Source organism: Ammospiza caudacuta, chromosome 6 (assembly GCF_027887145.1).
Source record: "Ammospiza caudacuta isolate bAmmCau1 chromosome 6, bAmmCau1.pri, whole genome shotgun sequence".
NCBI lineage: Eukaryota > Metazoa > Chordata > Aves > Passeriformes > Passerellidae > Ammospiza > Ammospiza caudacuta.
Window position 1 is genome coordinate 45,280,449 of NC_080598.1, and position 21,716 is coordinate 45,302,164.

Here is a 21,716-nt window from a genome sequence, read left to right on the forward strand (position 1 = left end):
AACACCACAAAGAAAGGATAATTATTGATTTAAGGTCAGGAGGGACTGCTGGAGGTAAACTGGTCTAGCCAGCTTACACCAGCTTAAAGCAAGTCCAGTCCAATAGAGTTGTCCAGGTCTTGTCAAGTTCTGGTTAAGCTGAAATCTCTTTTCCTGAAGTCCAGGGTTATAATTTGCTTTGTTTTTGTTTTTTTCAATTGTCTTGAACTTTCAAACCCTATAAACTCATGGTTGCTGCAGTCAAATAAAAGTAGTTAAGTCAAGTGTGTTTGTGTTGCATGGTTGGGGTTTTTTTTTGTTATTTTTTCTCTTTATGTGATTGCAATGTGGTACTAACTCTTGTCATACTTTCATTTTTACTTGATGAACCTTATGTTTTCAGACTGGAATGATTGTTTTGTTCATAATTTGGGGAAGAAAATATACTGGCACAATGTTAATGTGCATCTCTTTCTAAAAATGTCAATGGATATCCTATTTGTCTTCAAAAAGTTGGTGAAAGGAAGGGGCATTGATATATCCAACAAATTTGTACATTCACCTACACACAGATAAAGCAAGCGGCCCATCTCTCATTATGCAGATATTTTCTGACTTGGAAAATAAGGAAAAACTACTGGCCATCAGACTTCTGCTTACAGGTCTGTTTAGGCTAGTGCTGCTCTGGTTGTTGCATCTGAATTATCTTTATTTCCAGAACTCTGTGCCTTGCCAGAATATATGACTGCAAAATCCATCACAGTAAACCCCTGACACATTTGAAGTAAAATTGGACAGCCTGTGGACCAGGTGAACTCCAGAACTGAGTTGACATTCCCAGCTGAACCAGAGTACCACATTTCTTCATGAAGCATTATGTAGAACCATCTCAGAGAAAACTGGAATAAGACCCAACAGAGGCAGATTTATACTGTGTTATTTCTTAGTGTTTCTGATTCTTACCTTAGGAACCTTGGTACCATAGTACCAAAGTACTGAATATTGTCAGGTTAGGCTTAGAGGCAAAATCTATGCTCTGTGAGGAGAAAATAAGATCTGGTTAAGTAGTTAAGTCCCATGAAAGATCTGTGAGAATGTAATTGGTTCTAATTGGCTCTCATTGGGGGACTGATATGGTCTACCTGCAGCCAAATGACTCTTGGAGAGGCAAAAAAGTAATCTGTCTTCATAAAGAGTAAATAACTCACCTCCAAGCTTGTCTTGGCTGCTGAAAGGCCTGATGCCAGTACAAAGGAAAGGAGGAGAACTTGAAATTCAAGTGAGAGTCATTTTGGGAAGTGGGTTTTAATTCACTACCTGGTCATGTCCACCTGTCTAGCCATAAGGTTGCAGATAGAGCTGGGGATGTGTTCAAACAAACAGACAAAACCTCTTTCCACACATCCCATAGTAGTCATACACCCTCTGTCGGGAGTTTAAAGCTAAATGAGGAGACTGAATCTGTAAAATTATTCTTTCTCAAACTGAAATAGTTTATGTTCACAGTTCCAGAATGCCAGAATATTCTTTCTTGGTAGTTCAGAATTATGACTGAAATTTCCTATGTGACCCTGATTTTGGACACATTTGTCTGAATTTACTGAGGGCATGTTCTATTGGATGTGCATAGGCCTGGAAGGGAAGAAGGAAACATGATTCATTATCACTCTGTCATTGAGTCAGCTGCTCACAAATAATTTCATGTTTAGGTGGCTGAGTTTTTGATGTCTGTTTTTGTAATATGTTCTGAGATGTCTAGAGGAAGCCTCTTTAGCAAGAGAGAAGTGTATCAATTATTTCTATTAATATGTAGCATTTATTTGGAATTCAGGTCATAGAGAGCTTTAGTGAAGCTGCAGCTTTGTCGGCAAGTGTAGAAATTACCATGCTATGATCCTACCTGTTTCTGTATCTATCTGCTTTTTTCTCTGTACAGGGTTGTGTGATCCGTGTTGTAACCCTCAGTTGTAGTTTCACTCAGATTAGAAAATGTACCCAGTAATTGCCTGTACTTTCTACATATGTTTTGTCATTGTTGCAGTAACCGAAGCTGGTTATTTTTGCCTACTATTCTATTTGTAACCATTGTAATAGTGCTCAGAAAAATGAGGTGCAGTGAGTGGCTGAAACATGGAGGAGTGTTGTTCCTGGCCTGCCTGTAGATTTGGACAGGAAAGGAATTTTAGATATCTATTTTTTAAGAAGCTTGGGGGCCAGTTTTATAACTGCTGAGTTATAAAATCTTGCTTCTAACTCAGACTGTTGAGTACAAGTCAGAATGTGAACTCCAAAGGCTTCAGCTTCTCAACTTCCTCGTCTGCAATAATAATTCCTCATTTGCATTTCTGCCTTCCTCAGCTCAGATGGCCCTCATGAATGTGGGAGGGCAGTGTTCAGCATGGGAGAAGTTTGGTGTTGTCCTTAAAAACAAGGGCAAGGAACAAATTCCCAGGCTCAGCTGTGACAAGACAAATGGTGCTGGAAATACGTGGACTAGATACCAAAAAATCTCATGAAGTGTTGAGAAAAGTATAGTCTCCTACTATGTGTGAATAGACTTTAGCTGAAGGCAAGTCCAACCTAAAGGAGAAATGAGAAATATTTCATTTGAATTGTCTTATAAGATTGAATCCCATGATTTTGAAACAGGAGTGGCTTGTGGTTTTCCCCCCTGTACAGCTGTGTCCTGTCCAGCCTTGTCTGGGGTATTAGCACTAAGGAAATCATTCACTCTTGATAAGCCATCTTGGTTATTTTTGATAAACTCTTCACTTAGCTTTGTCTTGAATGCTGTATGGCTTTATTGAGGAACTAATAGTGTACTTCATCAGGCCAGGCCAGCAGGACACATTGGTTTCCCTCCTATAACTAAGGAAAGCATGTGCTTGCTTAATTTGTTCCTCTCGAAAGTCGTAGGATTACCACCAGACTTGGCAAATAAGTAACTAATTAACTAATACACTTTTCTTTGGTTTTGTATCTTGTAGCTGGTGCCACATATATCTTTGGGAAGAGTGGAGGTCTCATCCTGTACACCTGGCCAGCTAATGACAGACCAAGCACGAGGACAGACCGTCTTGCTGTGGGCTTCAGCACAACAGTGAAGGATGGCATCCTCGTCCGGATTGACAGTGCCCCTGGGCTCGGCGATTTCCTGCAGCTGCACATAGTGAGTACAGACAGGCCCATGCCTCTCCCACACCTGGGTTTCTCTTAACTGGATATGTGTTTGAAGAAAGCTGTTACTCTAAAATACCGTGTGTCATATTCTGTACTTTCTATGTCTTCAATTCTCATCAGAGTAAACTGCCTATAGTAGTTCTTTAGGGTTTTCTCTGTGCTGAATGGGATGCACAGACAATTAAATCTTGATGCCAAAAGTATTTGGGGAGGAAGGAGACAAACAAACCTCAAAAGCCTTATGTGATTCAATAGTAGGATTTGTTCAAAAAGTGAAGAAACATTTTGCATCAGTGGTAATCTACTGATTAATATTCACAGTTCTGAACACTGCTGAATTTCTGGTGAAGTAGTACTCTTCTTGGAAGGCAAAGAGTAAAAGGCAATGATAGGTTGTTGGTTTTTTCCTCACGAAAAAAGTTAAGTGAGAACTGAACAGATCCTCAAGCTGATGCTTGCTTTAGCAGGGTAGCTCAAAAGAATAAGAATTTTATGTTAGCGCAACATGGCTTTGCAAGAAAAGAAAAGAGTTTTGTGAGAGCTTGAGCAAAGCGGGTTTTAGGATATTGAATTACTTGAGAAAATGAGAATACTAGGACTGGAAACACTCAGGGTTTGTTACTTTATGTGATTCTTTGGGAGGAGAAGAGACTGCTTTGTTTTCATCTGGCAAATAGCTAAGAGGTTTACCAGAGGTAGAGGCTGGTCATGTTACTTGATGTTCAGATTATTTGCAATGTATTATGCATTAATTCATAGTGGAAGGGCAATTGGGCCCTTTGCAAATTTTGAATGAGCTGGGGATATGTTGACATTTCATGGAACCTTGAAGATATAAGTAAACAGGAAGGAATGCCAGAGGCCAAAACAGACCTAATGTGAATGACGAAGGGCCTCAGTCTGCTGCTGGAGTTTGCCATATTCAGAATCATGTTCAGGCACTGGATATATTGCAGGGTGGTTCTGAAACAACCAGAAACAATGTTCTGGTGCTCACTGCCAGCATTTTCAGTGATTTTTGTTTTGAATCCTATTGTAAAATTCAGATTCATTGTAACAAGGTAGATATGGCTCAAGCCATTAGACTGTCACTCATTCTGGTTTTTCTCTTTTGTGATATATCCAAATATTTTTGTTTGTTTTGTGCTGGAATGCAAATGAGATCAAATCCTGGCATTTTTTTCATATAAAGCCAGGTTTTCTTCCTTTCTTAAAAACAAAATAAAAAGAACCCCAGAAGACTGTAAAAGTTAGCAGTGCTGAGCCTAATTGCTTGGAACTCTGTGGCTCAAATGAAGCAAATGTGACTTGATGTGTCTGATGTCTGTATATTCTTCAGGTGTTACATTATAACATGTAAAATGCTATCAATTAACTGGAAAACTGTTCTTGCATGTGAGGAGAGGTTCAGAGATATGAATTTGTTAAGGCTGTAGAAAAAGTCTAAGATGGGATCATGTTGCTCTTGAATGCCTAATGGGATGTTATGGGGAAGAAAAAAGTCAGGCTCTTCTTTGTAGTAGTCAGTGGAATGAAGAAGAGAAATGGTCACAAGTACCAGCAAAAGAAATTTAAGTTCTGCACTAAAATAAATACTTGCACAATTACTCTTTTCAGCATTAATGATGAAGACACATATTTTTTCTCTATATCTTGGTCTCAAACCTTTTCCTCATTTTAATTGAACATTTTAATGACTGATTATTTTTAATTATAAAAAAATTTGTTTACTAGACTGAAACAAATAAATTAAACCTGAGACATAAGCATTCATTAAAAAAAAATAACAGAAGAAGATCATTGCTTTCTCTTTCCAATCAGTTTTGGAAAATAACGTAATGAAAAATTTTCAGCTTCTTTAAATATTGTTTTTTCAAGTTACTCTCTATGGCATGCTGCTAGTTTCAGATTATTCCAAATATTTAAATAAAAACTAGTAATTGTGATTGATATTATTGCTAAAAGTTCTGTTGAATGCTTTCTGTGCAGTTTGGCCAATTTTATCCTTGAAGCTGTTCACTAGCAGTAAATATAGAACTAGTTCAGCTTTAATTTCTCTTTTTCCTTTGTGGTCAGGATGGATTAGAAGGATTTGCCAGTCATTCATGAGGAGCAAAAGCATGCTGCTGTGCTCTTCTGGGTATGGCAGTACTGATCATCATATATATAACTGGCTCTACCTAACTGTTCAAATAAAGAATGTGGTCTGAGACTCATGCTGTGACATGCAATAGGAAAGTTGAAGAGGAACTTTTACAGGGTTATTGACTTCTTGAATGTCTGTAAGACTTTATCTCTGGTTTATGGCTCAAAGAAATAGAAGTGAGCTTACATCAGGATTATTTTGGAAAAAAAATGAATCTGTAGTTAAAGGTGCAACTTGAAATGACAGTTGAAATGCAAGACCATTTAGGATCTCTTAGATTGCATGTGAACTTTTCATGAGAGCAAGATCTTTAGTAAATGTCTGAAAACTACCACATGCTTGTGCTGTGATAATCAAAGCCTTTGTCCATCTTCTTTTCTTCAAAATCTCCCATTAGGCCATCTTCAATTGTCAAGAGAAACAAGGCAGCATGGGTAAAATTTTAATAGAAATGTGGGATAAATAGATCTTAAAAGCAGAGCTATGAAAACAGATTAAAGTGAGAGTAAAATAAACTTTGAAAACCCAACTACTTAGGCCATAAAGCAAATTACAAGAGAAGGAGAAAAGACTAATGTAATTTATTTTATATATATTTAGCATCTTGACTTTTTCAGGTGCAATTATATTTAATGATATTAGTAATAATAAAAGTGACAGGGATTTGCCTGAGTTAATAAAAAATCCTGGTAACACTTCTTTTATGGGAGCCTTTTAAGATATTCTATTCACAGTTTCTTTTGAATGCTATTTACTGGATGCTGATCTCCTCAGACTTCCCTGGGTGTTCTATTGGTGATAACAGATGGCAAAAGCCACCTGATGATCTTTGTTTTCTAATGTGCATCACTAAACTAAAATCTAATCCAAAAGTAATAGTAATGGCTATGGTCTATCAAGATCTGATTATATTTTAAAGATTGTAAAACTTGCTCATACTCTTCTAAGGAAACCTTTTAGTAGTTAGCCTGTTTTTTTAATATCATGTATGTTCTGGAGTGTCCATTGATCTCTCCTATTTGTAGATTTGAAGTTGAAGATATTTTATTTTGATGGTGCATATTTACCTGTTTAATTTACAGCCATTCTGTTACAATTCATTTTTTAATTATGAGTCTTTCAGATATTGTGGAAATTTATTGACTAAAATGTCTTTTTTATATGACAAAAAATTACAGCCTCTGAGAAACTCTTTTCTCTCCTGACTTACAGTGAAGTATGAGGTGGCAGCCCTGCAGAAATGGATGGCATACCATCCAGATCAATGCTGCATATGAAGCATGAGGTGTTTGTGTGAACAGACTGTAGCACATGGAATGAGAGTGTTGCTAGAGCATTAGATCCCTCCTTAGGATATTTTTTTGTTTTTCTAACAGTTCATTCAAAGCACAAGTCCAAACCTATACCAGGAAATTGTCTTCCACAATGGATACTTAAAAGACTGCGTGTCTTGAGTTGTGGGTTCAATGCATCTGTGTGTTTATTCACTTGGCACCACTACACTTATATTTGGTGCTTCATCACATGCAAAACATAGAGATGAAATGGGGAGAGAAACAGCTGCACGTGGTGATGAGTGTCATTCTTGCAGTAATTGTGGAGACAGAAATAATTCATGTGTGCTGCTGGTTGAGTCTGCTTTCTTTCATTTTGTACTGTGTGGTAAATCAAGCCTCTGGATCTTCAGAATGGTGTTGTGAGGTTCTTCCAGGTTCTGAATTCCCCACAAGAAGGAATTCAGGTTTGGGCAAAAAATTAGTGGTTTTAGAATGAGTTTTGCTTAAGTAGACCCAGGCTAGGGGAGGATCCATCATTTAGAACTAGACTACCACTGAAGGTTACCGAATCTGCTGTAGCCCATTCTGATTTTTAATAGTGTATTGTATTTAAACAGTTTAATAGTATATTGTATTTAAAGCAATGTGTAGCAACAAGTAAGTTTTCCCTGAGTTAGAGATGACATTGCAAAATGAAAATAAGTATAAATGGATGAAAATGAATTTGCACTTTCAGTAATTTATTTTCTTTTCAGTTATACTGTGATTGGCCCAAGTCTGTGGGTTTTACAGTTGTAGAACCAATTCTGACTCCTGTTTATGGAGTCTGCCTTCCAAACTGCAGTGGCATGTCATCTGAGCAGACATAGAAGAAGCAGATGATTTAGAATCAGGAGAGGGATAGATGCAGGGTTGTCCTTATTATAACCAGAGAGTATATGATGAACTGAGTAACTTAAGGGCTACTCTGAGGTAAAAAATTGAGGCAAAATACAATGGGAGTTTGTGTCTTACTTTTCTGAAACCAAAAGCTCTTTGATGCAAGATATTTCAGCCTTTCCTAGCCTGAATACAGACTGAGCATTAACAGGCTTACATTTTTGTATCCAAGAAAGTAGAGCAGAGTTTTCTTAAGACTAACCTGCATTATTTTGCTGGCAGTACATCAGCAGAGACTATGGACCATGAAAAAATGAGTGATCTGCTTCAATATCCTATCTTGTGTTTTTGCTTTATTTTTAGCTGCCTTTACTGATGTTACAGTTGCAGTTTTTTCTTAGGGTGATTCACCATATTAGACCAGCTTTTTTATTCTTATATAGACCCCTAATTTTGTTCAAGTTTAATTTTTGTGAACATAAATAATTTTATCTACCATGTCTTGACTGTGTTTACATTGATGTCTATTCAGAGCAGTGTTTTTACTTTCTAGGATTTCAAGCAGTGTGTAAAGTTTTTGAGTCTGATATAGTTCTTTGGAGAATACCAGAAGTGGTTAAGCAGTTATCATTTCCGAAGTGTTTAATGCCCATTATGCCTCATTTCCTTCATGAAACAGCAAAGAACTGTGAACATTTCTCCTAATTTAATTTATACGAATTACGAGCCCTTACAGATTGGTATAGAACACATGTTCAATCAAAGATCTTTTGTAGTGAAGCAATCAGTGAAAAAGGTGAAATGCAACAAAGGCTGCTTTGTTGAGGCAAGAAATTATTTATAAAATTTCTATGTGCAGGAGACAACATCTTGTATAGCACATTTAGCTGAGGAAGTGAACAGCTAGTGAATGAGAGTGACTAGACTGCTTGCTGGTAAGGGGAGAGAATTAGGATGAGCTTTCAAGCAAAAGGTTATATTGTCTTAATGCTTAGAAGGTCTAAAAGAACAAACTGTCTGCAGACGTTTTTTACCACAACAAATCTAGCAACCATCCTGAGGGAGTGCTCTGCAGGTCTCCTGTGATTATTAACATATAAAAACTGTCTGAATGGGTCTTTCTACTAGGAGTAAATTCTCTGGCAGAGACTTCTGAATATACCATCTTTAATAGGTACCACCTGGGAATTAATGTATGTTTGAAGACTTGAAACCTTGACTGCTGACCTCCTAGGCAAGATGGAAAATGAGCCAAATGAGGGACTGGAAGAACTGTTTTGATTTAATGTTAGTGTACGAGGATTTCCTCGAGTCCCTCCTTCACGTAATCATATATATCTTTTATAAACAATTGTTACTGTGATTTGTCAATTCTTGAAGTTCAGGCTAACTAGTTAATGGATACCTTTAACTTGGATTGCATTAAATTTTAAGGTAATTGGGATTGGCAAGAAAATGCTCATTTAAGATGTGACATATGTGTCCATATACTGCAGTACCTTAAGAAGTGTCCTACCTCCCCTTGCTACAGAGGAGGAGGTTTCTGCTTAGCCCTGTAGGCTAGATAGAGTGCTGGCATTGCAACAACTGGGGTGGCAGCACTGTTCCCTAGCAGCAAGGAATTTCTTGGGAGACTACAACGAGCATTGAGCTATTGCATGACAAACAGGTTATGAGTATCTTACAGAGCACATCACAAGTGTTTACATCCTTTTATAGTTGTGTTATTAAGTGCAAGTTTTAAGTCACATCTTCCTCTTTCCTTAGGATGATAGTCATCTTCAGTCGAGGCTGTCATCTTAATGACACTCTATTTCTTTATGTTGCTTACAAGAATTGGAGATGGTAAAATTACCCTAAAAGGTAATTTGTAAGTTAAAAGACAAACTGTAATGAATGCAGAAGTCAGTGACTATGCTGTCAGTGCACTGGAATTTAGAAGGAAGCACAGCTGGAACAGTTAACCCAAACTGACCATATGACATTCCATACCATAAGATAATTTGTCTGACCAAAAAAAAAAAATGCAGGGAAAGAAGGGTAAGAGGGGATGCTGATGGTTTATGACCTATGTCTTTCCAAGGGAGTTATGCATGTAGAGGCCCTGCCTACCAGGAACTGGCTCAATATTTGCCTGTGAATGGGAAGCAGTATGGTTTTGCTTCGCTTAGTCAACTGTCTTTATATCCATCCACAAGTTCTCTCACTTTTGCTTTTCCAATTTTCTTTACATCCTTGTTCAGGAGGAGTAAGTGAATGAGAAGATTGGGGATCCTCAGTTTCTAGGCAGGGTCAAGCTGTCCTACTTAGTCTTGACCTGGATAAAGGCCTCTGTTCTTGACCATTTACTTTGAAAATAGGGAATGTATTATAGGCTACCATATGCAGATCATCTGCACAAAGAAATGGACTATAATGTAGCTGTTTGCCCATTATATCAGGTTTATAGAATTAAAAATCCCCATAGCAAATATATATTATTTCAGCATTGTTATAGCCTGAGAGAGGCTATATCTGAATGAGTTTCAAATCTGAGATATGCACGTCACGGGTTGTTTTGCCAGCTGGTGTAAAACTGCCAAAGAGCCTGACTTTTTTTTTTTTTTTTAATGGAAGCATTCTATTTAAATACACAATGATCTTGTCCCAGAATGCTCTCAGTCTTTTCCTGTCCTTTCCTAAACTCTTTTGGTCTCTGAAGTCCCATGTGTTAGTGCATGCTGCATTTATTGTTCCCTAGAGCACAGAAGAATTAGTAAAGGGAAACTAATTTGAAGAGAGGAAACGGACTTTCAGTTTTCAAGCCAGCTTTAAAACGTGTTATTGGTACTTCTTTTTTATTTTTAGAAGATGATTAACAACCCATTTTTTATGTATTTTAGCTAGTTCATATTATGCATAGGAATTGTCCATTTATTGTTGTCTCCTAACTCTTGAGCGGGAGTCTCTGGTAGGAGGCCATGAGTTGAGACTAAACCTATGAACGAGGGGGAGGTTTTCACCCTGGTGTGCCCATTTGTGGCTGGCACCCTTTGGCACTGTGGCTCACCCAGCCCTCTCAGTGCCCACCCAGCTCTCGCTTTTGTGCTCCATTGCCTGCCCTGTGTGCCCCAGGTGTTTGAAGGAGTGTGTGGCACTGAATGCAGCAGTGCAGGAAATGGCACGCTGCTGTCCCGTGGCTAAAGATGATGGATTTTACATCCCTAGCTCCACTCAGGCAGCGTAGAAGCTCAGTGCTTTGATACAGGGATTCATTGACTCCTCACTCAGTGACTGTTTGTGCATAGATCCTAGTGTTTTTGCAGTTGTCATCGAACATTCTGAAGCTGATTGAAGACATGGAAGAAAGAGTTGGTAGGGCAATGTTGGTATGAATAGTAAAATTGCTGATTAGACCATAAATTAAACTGAAAATAATTTGGTGAGTTTGACTCTCAAATCTGTTGAATTCAGTGGAACAACAGAGGGTGAAAATTTAGAATTAGAGGACATGGGGGACACTCAGTGGGAAGTTACATTTTGGTAACTTTCTGAAACCTATCTGAAAGATAAGGGCAACTAAATACTCTAACTTAAAAGACAGAGCTTTGCTGAGTCACAGAAGCATCTACTAAGATCATAGTGGTTTGGTATAGTGGACAGCATTTTTTCAGAATACACATATGCCAGTTTTAGTGTTATACATCTGGCAAAGTCAGACACTAGTATTTCAGTCTAAGTGCAGAAATAAAACAAAATGGTTCCTAATTCAAAGCAAATGGGATAGCTCACAAGAAAGATTCATCCGTAAATATGCAGCCTGTGTTTAAAATACATTCTGGAGCTTAAAACTTTGTTATTTTGTCCAGGTTTGTCTTAGGATTCATTGTGGTTCTGTGAATTGCTATTAGATGTTAAACAATCAAATCTCTGAGTGCCTCACAGTATCTATCCAAACATCCTGTATGGCAATAAATATTATGCTAATGCTTGTTCTTGTACACTGTACAAACAAATACTGTGGTTTGCTTGATATTAATTTTAGTCTCCCTTTTGACTGTAGTGTTTAGGTAGAATATGTCATCCAGGGCTATGTAATATATCATAATTTCAGTAAAACCTGAGATGAATTGCCTTTCCTTTTTTGCAGTACCTTCTCTTAGGATTTCAGAACTAATAATTGTCACACAAATTTTGTCACACGGTTTTGTCAGTGAGTGAATAAACAAAGAAATACTAGGTTAGGGATACTTTTTTCGATGCTGAGAAAATTTCCATTCTGCTTCTTAGTATTTTTTTTTAAATACTAAATACAAAGGAATTGAGGTAATGTGAAGTTTTTTTCTGGCTGAGCCGAAGAAATAAGATCATCTCCAGTGAAGTTCTTGGCTTGAAATAACCAAGACTCAAATAAGATGAGTGTGAGGTTTTCAGTATTCATTCCAAAAGAGACTAAATTCTTTCATTTTTGTAGATTGTAACAATTGGCAATACAGATTTTTGCCTTTTATAAGAAGCTTTAAATGTACGAGCTTGTTCAGACCAACCCATCTTCTGTATGCTTGGATAAATTGCACTAATAACTTCTAAAATAAATCTGTTTGCAATTAAAGCCTTTATCACCTTCTCTATGGTTGCATCAAAAAAGTAAAATAAAATTCTTGATCTCCATGTTAATGGATAGCAGCAGGGTACAATAATAATTCACCACACATTTAGACATACTGAGTGCTACTCAAAAGCAATTAAGCAGGGGCAATTGTCAGTATAATTTACCCCAGCTTGGTATCTCATGTAACCTTCTCATCAAAGGTTAACAACTGTTTCATACTGCATCAGCTACAGCAAAATGAATTGTTTCTCTATTAAGCCTCTAGGAAGAACATCCTAAACAGGGCATATTACTAAATGTTATGAGGAAAAAAATGTGAACTTGATCTAATTCAAGTAATATTACACATTGTTTGCTGTAGGATTTGAATTTTATAGGGTTTCAAAAGTCAATGCAGGGAAAAGATAACTTGATCATTGATATGTAGCTGACTGAGTTGAAAATCATCTGTTGTAAAGAACATGAAAGACTAGTCTTGCACAGTTTTATAAAGGAAATTAAGGGCAATTTTGCCTTTTCCTATTCTATCAGGACACTGTAGAGTCAATTCTGAGAAGAAAATGCACTGAAATTTGGCTAAAACTCTAGCATTCAAATTCTTGTGTTTCTCTCACCATAATTTTCAAGAAACATGTGTTACTTGAAAACCGTTCCTATTCAGAAACATTGTTTTAACAGTTATAATAATACCTAAAACATACTTGTGCATGTAATTTTAGAACAGCTGTATAAACACGGTACATCACCATATCTCTTGAAAAGGTAGTTTAAACATACTTCTGAAATTAGAAAATGGAGCCTTTGGAGGTGAAATGATGTAACAGGTCTGTTGCCTCAGAACTGTGGCTGGCTGGCTCTGAATGTTCATCTATTCTTAAATCAGAATTCTTCAAATTTCTCCCTTCTCCCACCTGAGAGGCTCAGTCCCAGCAGCTGTGGGGAGGTAGTGCCCTGGGAAAGCTGCTGTTGCCCACACGTCTGAGAACTGATTTTACAGCACCAGGTGTAAAATGCTGTGTGGTGCATTTGTTGTTGCTGGTTTTTCCTCTCCAAGTGTGCATGCAGCCTGAGCTTGCTTGGCTGGTGTGTTGTTGGGATCAAGGCAGAAGTGGTGTTATTTGTGCTAATAAGCCTCTCCCATTAGTTAACCTTTCAGTGCATAAAGCATGATTGAACTGAAAGATTCCTGCTGGTTTGAAAGGCTTTTATGTTAAATACATGATACAGGCATTTTCTTCTTCCACCTCCTTACGTAAAAGTGGAATGGAAAGACTGTAAAGACTTCAGCAGTCTGAAAGCAAGTTGAAGTAAAGCTTATGTAGTGTGAATATTCTCTTAAATATCTTGGCATACCTTTTTTTCTGCTACATTTAAATTCTTGGTGCTTTGTTTAAACAATTTCTAGCCTACAGAAAAAGACTGCCTTGTATAACTGATATCATTTGGGACAGTGCAAAGCATCAGCTGAGCATATTTTTACCCATACCTGATAATCAAGTATATTACTAGCTTTGACTGTCCAAATTTACTTTCAGTGCACGCAGGCCTTGTTTTAGCTTATTCTTTATTCTTGTCAATTACTGATGTTAAGAGTACAATTTCTGGAAGGTGGGTAATAGCATTCATTAAGTATGAAAAATGAAAAGTATCTTATACTGACTCAGGGTTCCTTTTCTATCTTATGTCTCATTTATTGTATTTTTTTTAGAAAATCTCATCTGAAATCCAGTAACATGTATAGGATTTCAGATTTTGGATCATTTAACCCTTTTTAGTATGATACTGCTCAGCCTTAAAGAGATGGTGGGATTAATCAGTTCTGTAGGGAACTATGTTCACACTTGTAATATGCTCTCTAAACTAGCAATAGAAATAGATCCACTAGCTTTGCAGGTCTTTGGGTGCATTGCTAAACAATTCTTACAAATATTCTTGCTATCAGTAGATTGTCCTTTCATAGATGTATGTTGTGTCCTAAATATATTCAGAGAGACTATGCCCTCAGTGAACAGTGATATTTTGCTTAATACAGACTTTCAGGAGCAGCCACAGGATTTGCATTGTATCATGAGCTGTGCAAAATTAATGTGCCAGAAGATATTTAAACTATTGGACCAGGAGATTGCCAAGGAGAGAAGTAGGGTGTGATTTTCCCTTTGGGTGTGATTTTCTGTGTGGTGCTTTACTAATGTACAGAAGCCTGTGTATATGTTTATAGTGCAGCATCCATCATTGCAGAGACCACTGCTGAGACTTGCTTTTTTTACCCTTACAGTTTTGGGAAGGTTTGACAAGAGGAAATTAGTCCATTGTTCTGTTACATTGAAAGGATTTTCCTACGATGTGTTAAAATCTAACTGTACTAATTCTGTCCAGTTGTGAGAACAGAGAATTTTCTTTTTGTATTAATTATTTGAAGAACTTGTAAGTCTTTTCATATACAGATCTTCTTTGGTATTTTTAATGCAAAAGATTTACGTCTCTTACTGTGGTGCACCATATTCTTGTCTTCTCTTGTCTGTTTCTGTGAAGGGAAGGAGGTTGTGTTTTCTCATTTATATTTCTTTAAAACTTAACTTTTGTGGAGCCAAATTAACTGTAGTCCTCCACAAATGTTGCTGTTAACTACCTTTATTTTTTTTCAAAGGAGAATAATTCAATTTTGACTGGAATCTGTAGATAAAAAGGCATATAGGTCCAACTATTTTACATTTTACATGTTTTGCTTGAAACAGACTTAAAAATCTTCATTAATTTTTATTCTGATCAAAATTTTTCCTGTCTTCCCTTTCTGATGGGAAAAATCTGTTTGGTTTTGTGGCTTTACATATAGATGAGGTTTCTGGGGTTGCTGGGTATGCATTTTGATTTAGGGACACACAACAGGGAAAGGGTTATCTGGGTTATCAAGTCCAGTCCTCTACCCTCATAGCTGTACCATTGCATCCTCTTTTCTGGCTGCATCAGATCTACCTCATCCCTTCTGGTTTTCTGGTTTCACTATTTCTATTGAAATGCTGTTCTAAAATCAATGTTTTTCCTAAGATTTAACTTATTTTAATGTCTCTATGTATTCATAGAGTATTGTATGAATACTGAATGAGTACATGTATCTATTCATTCAGGTTAACCTTCATTTGTGTTGTGCCAGTGTTTCCCTTCAGCTCCTCTCTGTTTGTTGGTGTTTACCTGTCAGTGGCATTCACAGAGGATTGCATTGCCTGTGCTTTGTGTCAGCAGCTCCCCACCAAATCCCCCTGGCTCTTCTGGACTATCTCTGTATGATAGTGGGTCACAATGAAGATATCCCAGGACTAAAGCAAATTCAAACAAACCAGTCCACAAGCTGCAGCTCCAGGCAGGTTTCATTGCTTTTGCACCTGAATGTTCAGCTGTGTTTGGCAGGATTTATTCATGCAGCTGCAGCACCAAATACACATCACTACTTTCTTGTAGACCCAAGCTGGTCCTTGCAAGCCATCCAGGGTGTCTTTGGTTCTGGGCTTGGTTGGCTGGGTAGGCACGGCTGGGTGCATCTGCACACACGTCATCCAATCACATCTGTTCTGAAATTCTTTTACAGCAGTGGTAGGATCATTTTAAAGGATGTGTTCTCAACCAAAACCTTTCAGTTCCCTCCCTGAACTGTGGCATTTGTCATAACATCATTGCTTATTACAGGTAATTATTTTCCTGGAACTCAATTTCCAGCTTTCAGTGACAGCTGGTATTAAATGATAATGCTGGGTTAGAAGACAGAGGGGCTGTGCTCTAGTTTCCTGTTGTCAGTCTAGGAAAAAAAGTATTTTGACACATTAGATGGCATGTTGACTCAGTTTATAAAACCTTTATCAGAGAGATCATCATGTGATATGTAGTCAGCAGCCTTGCAATGATTCCCAAGATGGCTATTAATGGGCTTGTGAACTTGTGAATAGAGAGTGGTAAATCTGGCCTTTGAGATAATTGAAAAGACATCACTTGTAATGTGAACAGTGGCACTGAAGGATGATTGCTGCTCTTTGGGGACAGAGGTAATACGTTGTTGCATGCAATTTTAAAGCAAGGCACCCAGTATTGATTTACTTTGGCCTTGTCTTAAGATCCCTTGATCAAGTTGCACAATGTATTTCCTGCTTTCCATACTCCTATCCCCCTCCTCTCAGAAGAGCTCTTTGTTAGCAAGCTTATTTATTTCCTTAATGAAAAACTTAGATTACAAAACTGGGTGTGAAAAGAGGCTAGGAAAATAAGAGATTTCTAAAGGCATAGGGAAGGAGTATTTTGTCTTTAAAAATGCAAAAACAGGCCAAACTAGTGATGTGAGCTGCTTTGCCCACCTCATTTGGGTATTACATAGTTCTTTCAGTATTGTTCTGTGCATAACACCTGCCCTTACTCTGGCATCATCACACATGGGATGATAATCCAGTAGATTTCTCAATATTGCTACTATGAAATGTACATGGTGCCTGATTCTTGTTTCTTTCTTCTTTGAATTTCATCTTCAATGAAAATGGGAAATTGTAATTTTAAACAACTTTTAAATCTATCAAGGTTGGGGAAAACTTTTTTTTTTTTTTTTTTTTTTTGCCATAGAGGAATTGTGAGTATAAAATCCCTTCATGAGCATTCATAGGATTCACAGAATCATCAATTATCCTGAGCTGGAGGGGATGCACAATGATCATCATTTTCCACTCCTGGCCCTGCACAGGACAACCCTAAGAATAATGCCATGTGCCTGAGAGCATTATGCAGTGTAGTATTTGGTTCATGATCCATCTTCCCCAGTGCTTGCTGAAAGAAATTCCTGATTTGGAGCTACCCATGAAGGTGGTGCTTGACAGTCACTGGATGGTTTCTGGCTCTTTGTACATGAAACAAGAAAATTAGCTAGCTTATTACAGAAGCTTTTTTTGTTTTCCCATTTGCACTTCTGTGTCAAAAGCCACCCTCTTCCTAGGAGAATGAGATTCACTGCCTCTTTCCCAGAACTGCTGATGCAGTAAGTGGTTTTGGGGTTTGTGGGTCACTCATATCACCTGGGCAAGACAAAATCCAGAGAATGCATTTGAGCTAGTTAAAGAGCTCAAAGCTTTAGCTGCTGAATATTGTTCAGTACTTTTTAAGAGGTCATTAAAAATTAATCTTGATATGTGTTTTCTTTTTTTTTTTTTTACTCGAGTACAATTAGAACCATTCTTTTGTATTTCTTGCCTATTGGAGTAGGTGATAAGTTCCTGAAACCAGGCAAATATGGGGCAGACTGAGTTCATCTGCAGGGCTGTGCTCCCTGGTGAGATTGTTGCATTGTGTCTTTTGTCAGGTGTGAACGTTAGTGGCATTCACTCTGTTCACTTGAAGTTTATTTTTGACAAGTGGAAGAATATAAGGGAGAAAGTTGCTCTTGCCACTTGCTTAAAATGAGAAAAAAAAAAAAAAAAAACTTCCTCCTTAATTGGGATTTTGGTTTGTCTTGCCTGCACCAAAGAGCCTGTGGTCTGCATCACTACCAAAATGCACTATCTCAGGTGTATCAATTAGGTACAGAGATGACAGGGACAACTAAAATTTATAGCATAACTGGGCAGATATCTTCTAAAGTAAATGAATCTGCTTCAAATTTGGTGTATCCACAGATATGAATGTGACTTGTTTAAATACTACTGGGAGTAAAAAGAGAGGGTGTTTTACACCCATCTGAATTATTACATCACATATGTAAAACCATATGTTGGGTGTAAATGTGGGCAGGGTGGAACCTGCAGGGTGGCTTCTGTGGGTTGAGACCAAGGTATGCCCCATGCCAGATTGATTTGGCTTCAGAATGGACCCATTGCAGGACACAGCTGAGCCCATCAGCCAAGCCAGTGTCACCTGTGGAAGCACATTCAGGAAAGGGACATAAACATCAGAGGTAGCACCAAGGTGAGAGGAGGAGGAAGGTGCTCCATGACACAGCAGATTATCTGCTTTAGCCTGTGGAAGACCCCATGCTGGAGCAGGTAGATATTCCAAAAAAATAAATGGCCTGTGGAGAGTCCACTCTGGAGTAGAGCAAAAGTGTAAGAAAGAAGTAGCAGGAGAGAGAACTTCTGTGTACTGACAGGAACCCACCCCATCCATGTTTATTGCTTCACTGAGGGGACTGTGTGTAGCCTGAGGTAATAAGAAAAGCAGGGGACTGGAATCTGCAGTGAAGTCAAGTAGAGCCTGGGAAAGGGCATGGAGAGGTGTTTTCCTTCTGTTTTAATTAGGTCTTTTTGTTTCCTGCTAACCCAACCAGTTAATAAATAGATAAACATTAACTAGTAGTAAATTAATTTTCCTCAGCTGCATCTGTTTTGTCCCCAGCAGTAATTGGAAAGTGATTTCCCTGTGTTTATCTTAAACCATGAGCCTTCTTGTTCCTATTCTTCAGCAGAAGGGAGTTCAAACTGGGAAGGAGAGTGGGCAAGCAGCTGGGTGAGAGTTTGGCTGCCAGCAGATCTAAGCCACTGCCGCTACAAAGCATTAGGGGGCAGTTTTGAGCAAATGGGAGACTAAAATTCCTTCCATTCTTTTGTTGTTAAGCCTGAATCTGCTCCATATGGAATGGCTCCATTTGACCCTAAAGAGTGCTTTGAATCTAAAACTCAAGATAGGTGAAGGTGTCTGCCTAAAGAGAGTAAATTTAGGCTTCAGGGTGCCATCACTGCACCTCATGCTGTCCAGGTCTGTGCTGCTTCTTATGATTTGTGCCTCCTGCCTCCCTTCCCATGTCAGAGCTGTTAGCAGAGTATGGATGGTGGGCTTGGAAATGTGTTATAGGTACTGACTCATAGATTATAAAAATTTTGGAAGAAGCCATGGAATTTAACTGTACTCATTTAGAAGTTGAAAAGGAAATAGAACCCTCACAGGATCTGGAATTAATTTTCGAAGTATAAAAGGACTACTGCTTGAACGTAAGAGGTGCTTTATTGTGCTAATATAAACAACTCAGTTGTCTTACTTTTTTGAAAGTGCTTTGATTATTTTTGATAGAAACAGACTATTCTTTTGAGAATTTTCACTGAGATCAGTATTAGATCTGTAGGTTTGTAATGATGGCGTCTTACTGAAAACCCTGGTAGTTTTGTTGAATTTCCCTGTTACTTATGTCCTCTCTGTTTGACTGATAGAAGTATCTAAACTTGTAAGGGCCGACATGAAGAAGAAGATCCTTTTAGCCTGTGTGTGTGCCAAATTATTGTCAGATTCTGCCCCCACATTTGGAGTGCTGGGGGATTCCTTCAGGCTTTGGAAGCTTGTTGAAGGGTTGCCAAACTGAGGAAAAGTATGATTCAGTACAGATGAAGGGAGTGTAGTCTTCAAAATATGGGAGTGAGGCACCAGTGATTGTCCATTTAGAAAGATGAAATGGACATTTCTCAAAGATCCACTAAGAGCTTGCAAGTTAATGTCTAAAATGGTCCAGGAAAATTTATAAATTCCTGAAAATTTATGTGAAGAAGAGGGATAGAGGTCAACAGGAAAGCATTTGCAAGCAATAATTTATTCCAAGTGGAAGGTAAGATAAAAAGAGATCTAAGATTAGTACAAAGGTGGGGTATCTTCTGTAAAATTTCTGTAGCTTTTTCCCTTGGAAAATGTTCTGTCTGCACTGAACAATCAAGCAATGGAATTATCTGAGTGTGAGTTTTCTCCTAAGGATAAAAGCTGAACTTTAAGACATTAAGTATTACTAAAGTTTATTCTCCAGATCTCTGATGCAAAAAGGAATAGAAAATTTTCTGAAGCAGAAGGCATAGTAATGCACATTCAGTAAAGTTTGTTTTTTTTAGGTAGGTTTAAGTTATTTTTAATTACCTTAGAGGGGAAGAATATGATGTCGTTTTGTCAGTTCATGATAATTTTGTATACTGATTTATTGTGAAGTGGCAGTATGTGGTTTTGCATAAGAAACTTATAATCATTCAAGTTAGAAGTTAAAATTGATCTGTGATGATGCAAACCATAATACAAGAAAAGCATATTTAAGTTTTGAAAAATGGCAATGGAAAAATACCCTGCATCTAGCAGTAATGAAGAATCCCAGAGAAGGAAAAGACCAAGGTAGTCATAATTTGCTCTGAAGATGGATTCCCTGTTGCATTTCCTAAGTCTTTTTCCCTCACTCTACAGTTAACCAGCGATGATGATTTTAGCACTTTGTGTAAGTGATGATTTCACAACTGAGTAGGCTTTCATCTTTAACGTGGCAATAAAATCTTAATATAAATTGTTGAAAAGGCATGTTTCTATTAACATTTCTTAATTAAACATTTTTCTTTAATGATAGATTTATTTTGCAAGGGAAATAAATTTCGTGTATGTGAGGACAATTAATAGAAACTCTGCTCTCATTTTCTGAAAATAATTTTCTCAGCTAATATTCTGATATCTTTCAACATTGTCTATGAGTATTCAGAATTACCTGTCTGTTGCAAACTCCTGGTATGTTCTTTATAACATAGGATGCATATATTTTTTGACTGATATATTTACTTTAAAACAGCTGTTGCTGTGATTTTTCTTTCTGAAAATGCAAACTACATTAAAATCTTCTGTGTCTCATGGTTCAGTGCTTCATTACCAGCAACATTCAGTGACTGAGATGCAAGGCCAGGGTCCACTGCAGTGCAGTGTTCAGGAAGGGTCTGGAGGTGTGAAGTAGTTTTGTCTCCTGTCTTTCATCACTTGGAATTTTTCCTTAGAAGTGTTTTGTCTGGAAATGTGTTTCATGTTTTCCTCCTTTGCTTGTGGGATCTAATCATATAACCAGAGTGATACAGTTGCTAAGAGATGTCATCAGCCCTAAAAACCTATCACTGCCTTATAAATACTTCTGGATATGGGGAAAGAGAATAGTGGACCAACTGATTAATAATTGATAGCCTTCATTAATGGCTTCAGCTTTTCTAATTAGCCTTCTGTTTCATCTGAAACATGTCTACATTGTCAGGTCAAGCACTCAGGGTGGGCTACACTGAACTGTCAAAATGAAATATGAAATGATGGGCTGGGAACCCCAGAACAGTTACACATGGTACTGGGAGACTGAGACAAGTTCTGTTTAAAATTCACCGTTATACTCCAACTTTATTACATACACTTCTATTATAACTGCTTTTTGGATCAGTTCACCTGTAATGTTACAGCAGGTGAGTAAATGATAGAAAGGAGAATATTTATTCATTTCGGAGTCCTTTGTGGAAGAGCCTTGCATGTGCCATCAGAGCAGAGGTGCTGGAATGCTGATATTGTGCACAAACCCTTCTGTGAGCCCAGCCCCTTGCAGAGTACACACAGAGCCACATTCTGCCTCACTGTTACCTTGTGTTCTTCTGCTGAGGATTCTCAAAACATCCATGACTAGTTTCTGTGTAATTTTCAAACTGCAAGCTTTTAGATAGTGATTCTTGTTCCTGCCCAGGCACACACAGAGTAGAGGTAAAGTAGTACAAGGTCTACTGTCAACTTGGGTTGTTGCTTACTAGGGGCCATTGAAAATGAGGACAAAAGAACTAGTCATTGCTGTGCCATCTTTTCTTTACTCTTATTGGACTATTTTTGTATTTGAAAGCAATCCTTGTTATATTTTATAATACAGTTATAAATAAGTGTATGAGTTTTTTTA

At 37.8% G+C, this 21,716-nt stretch overlaps 1 protein-coding gene across 7 annotated transcripts in view; it reads left to right on the forward strand.

Moving 5' to 3' along the window:
* NRXN3 (neurexin 3) overlaps nt 1–21,716 on the forward strand; it is a 908,017-nt gene that overhangs the window by 661,960 nt on the left and 224,341 nt on the right. For all 7 annotated transcript variants that reach the window (XM_058806342.1, XM_058806340.1, XM_058806341.1 and 4 more), the window contains one exon: nt 2,967–3,148. In XM_058806342.1, coding sequence (XP_058662325.1) covers nt 2,967–3,148 — 182 coding nt within the window. The remainder of the gene's footprint in view (nt 1–2,966; nt 3,149–21,716) is intronic.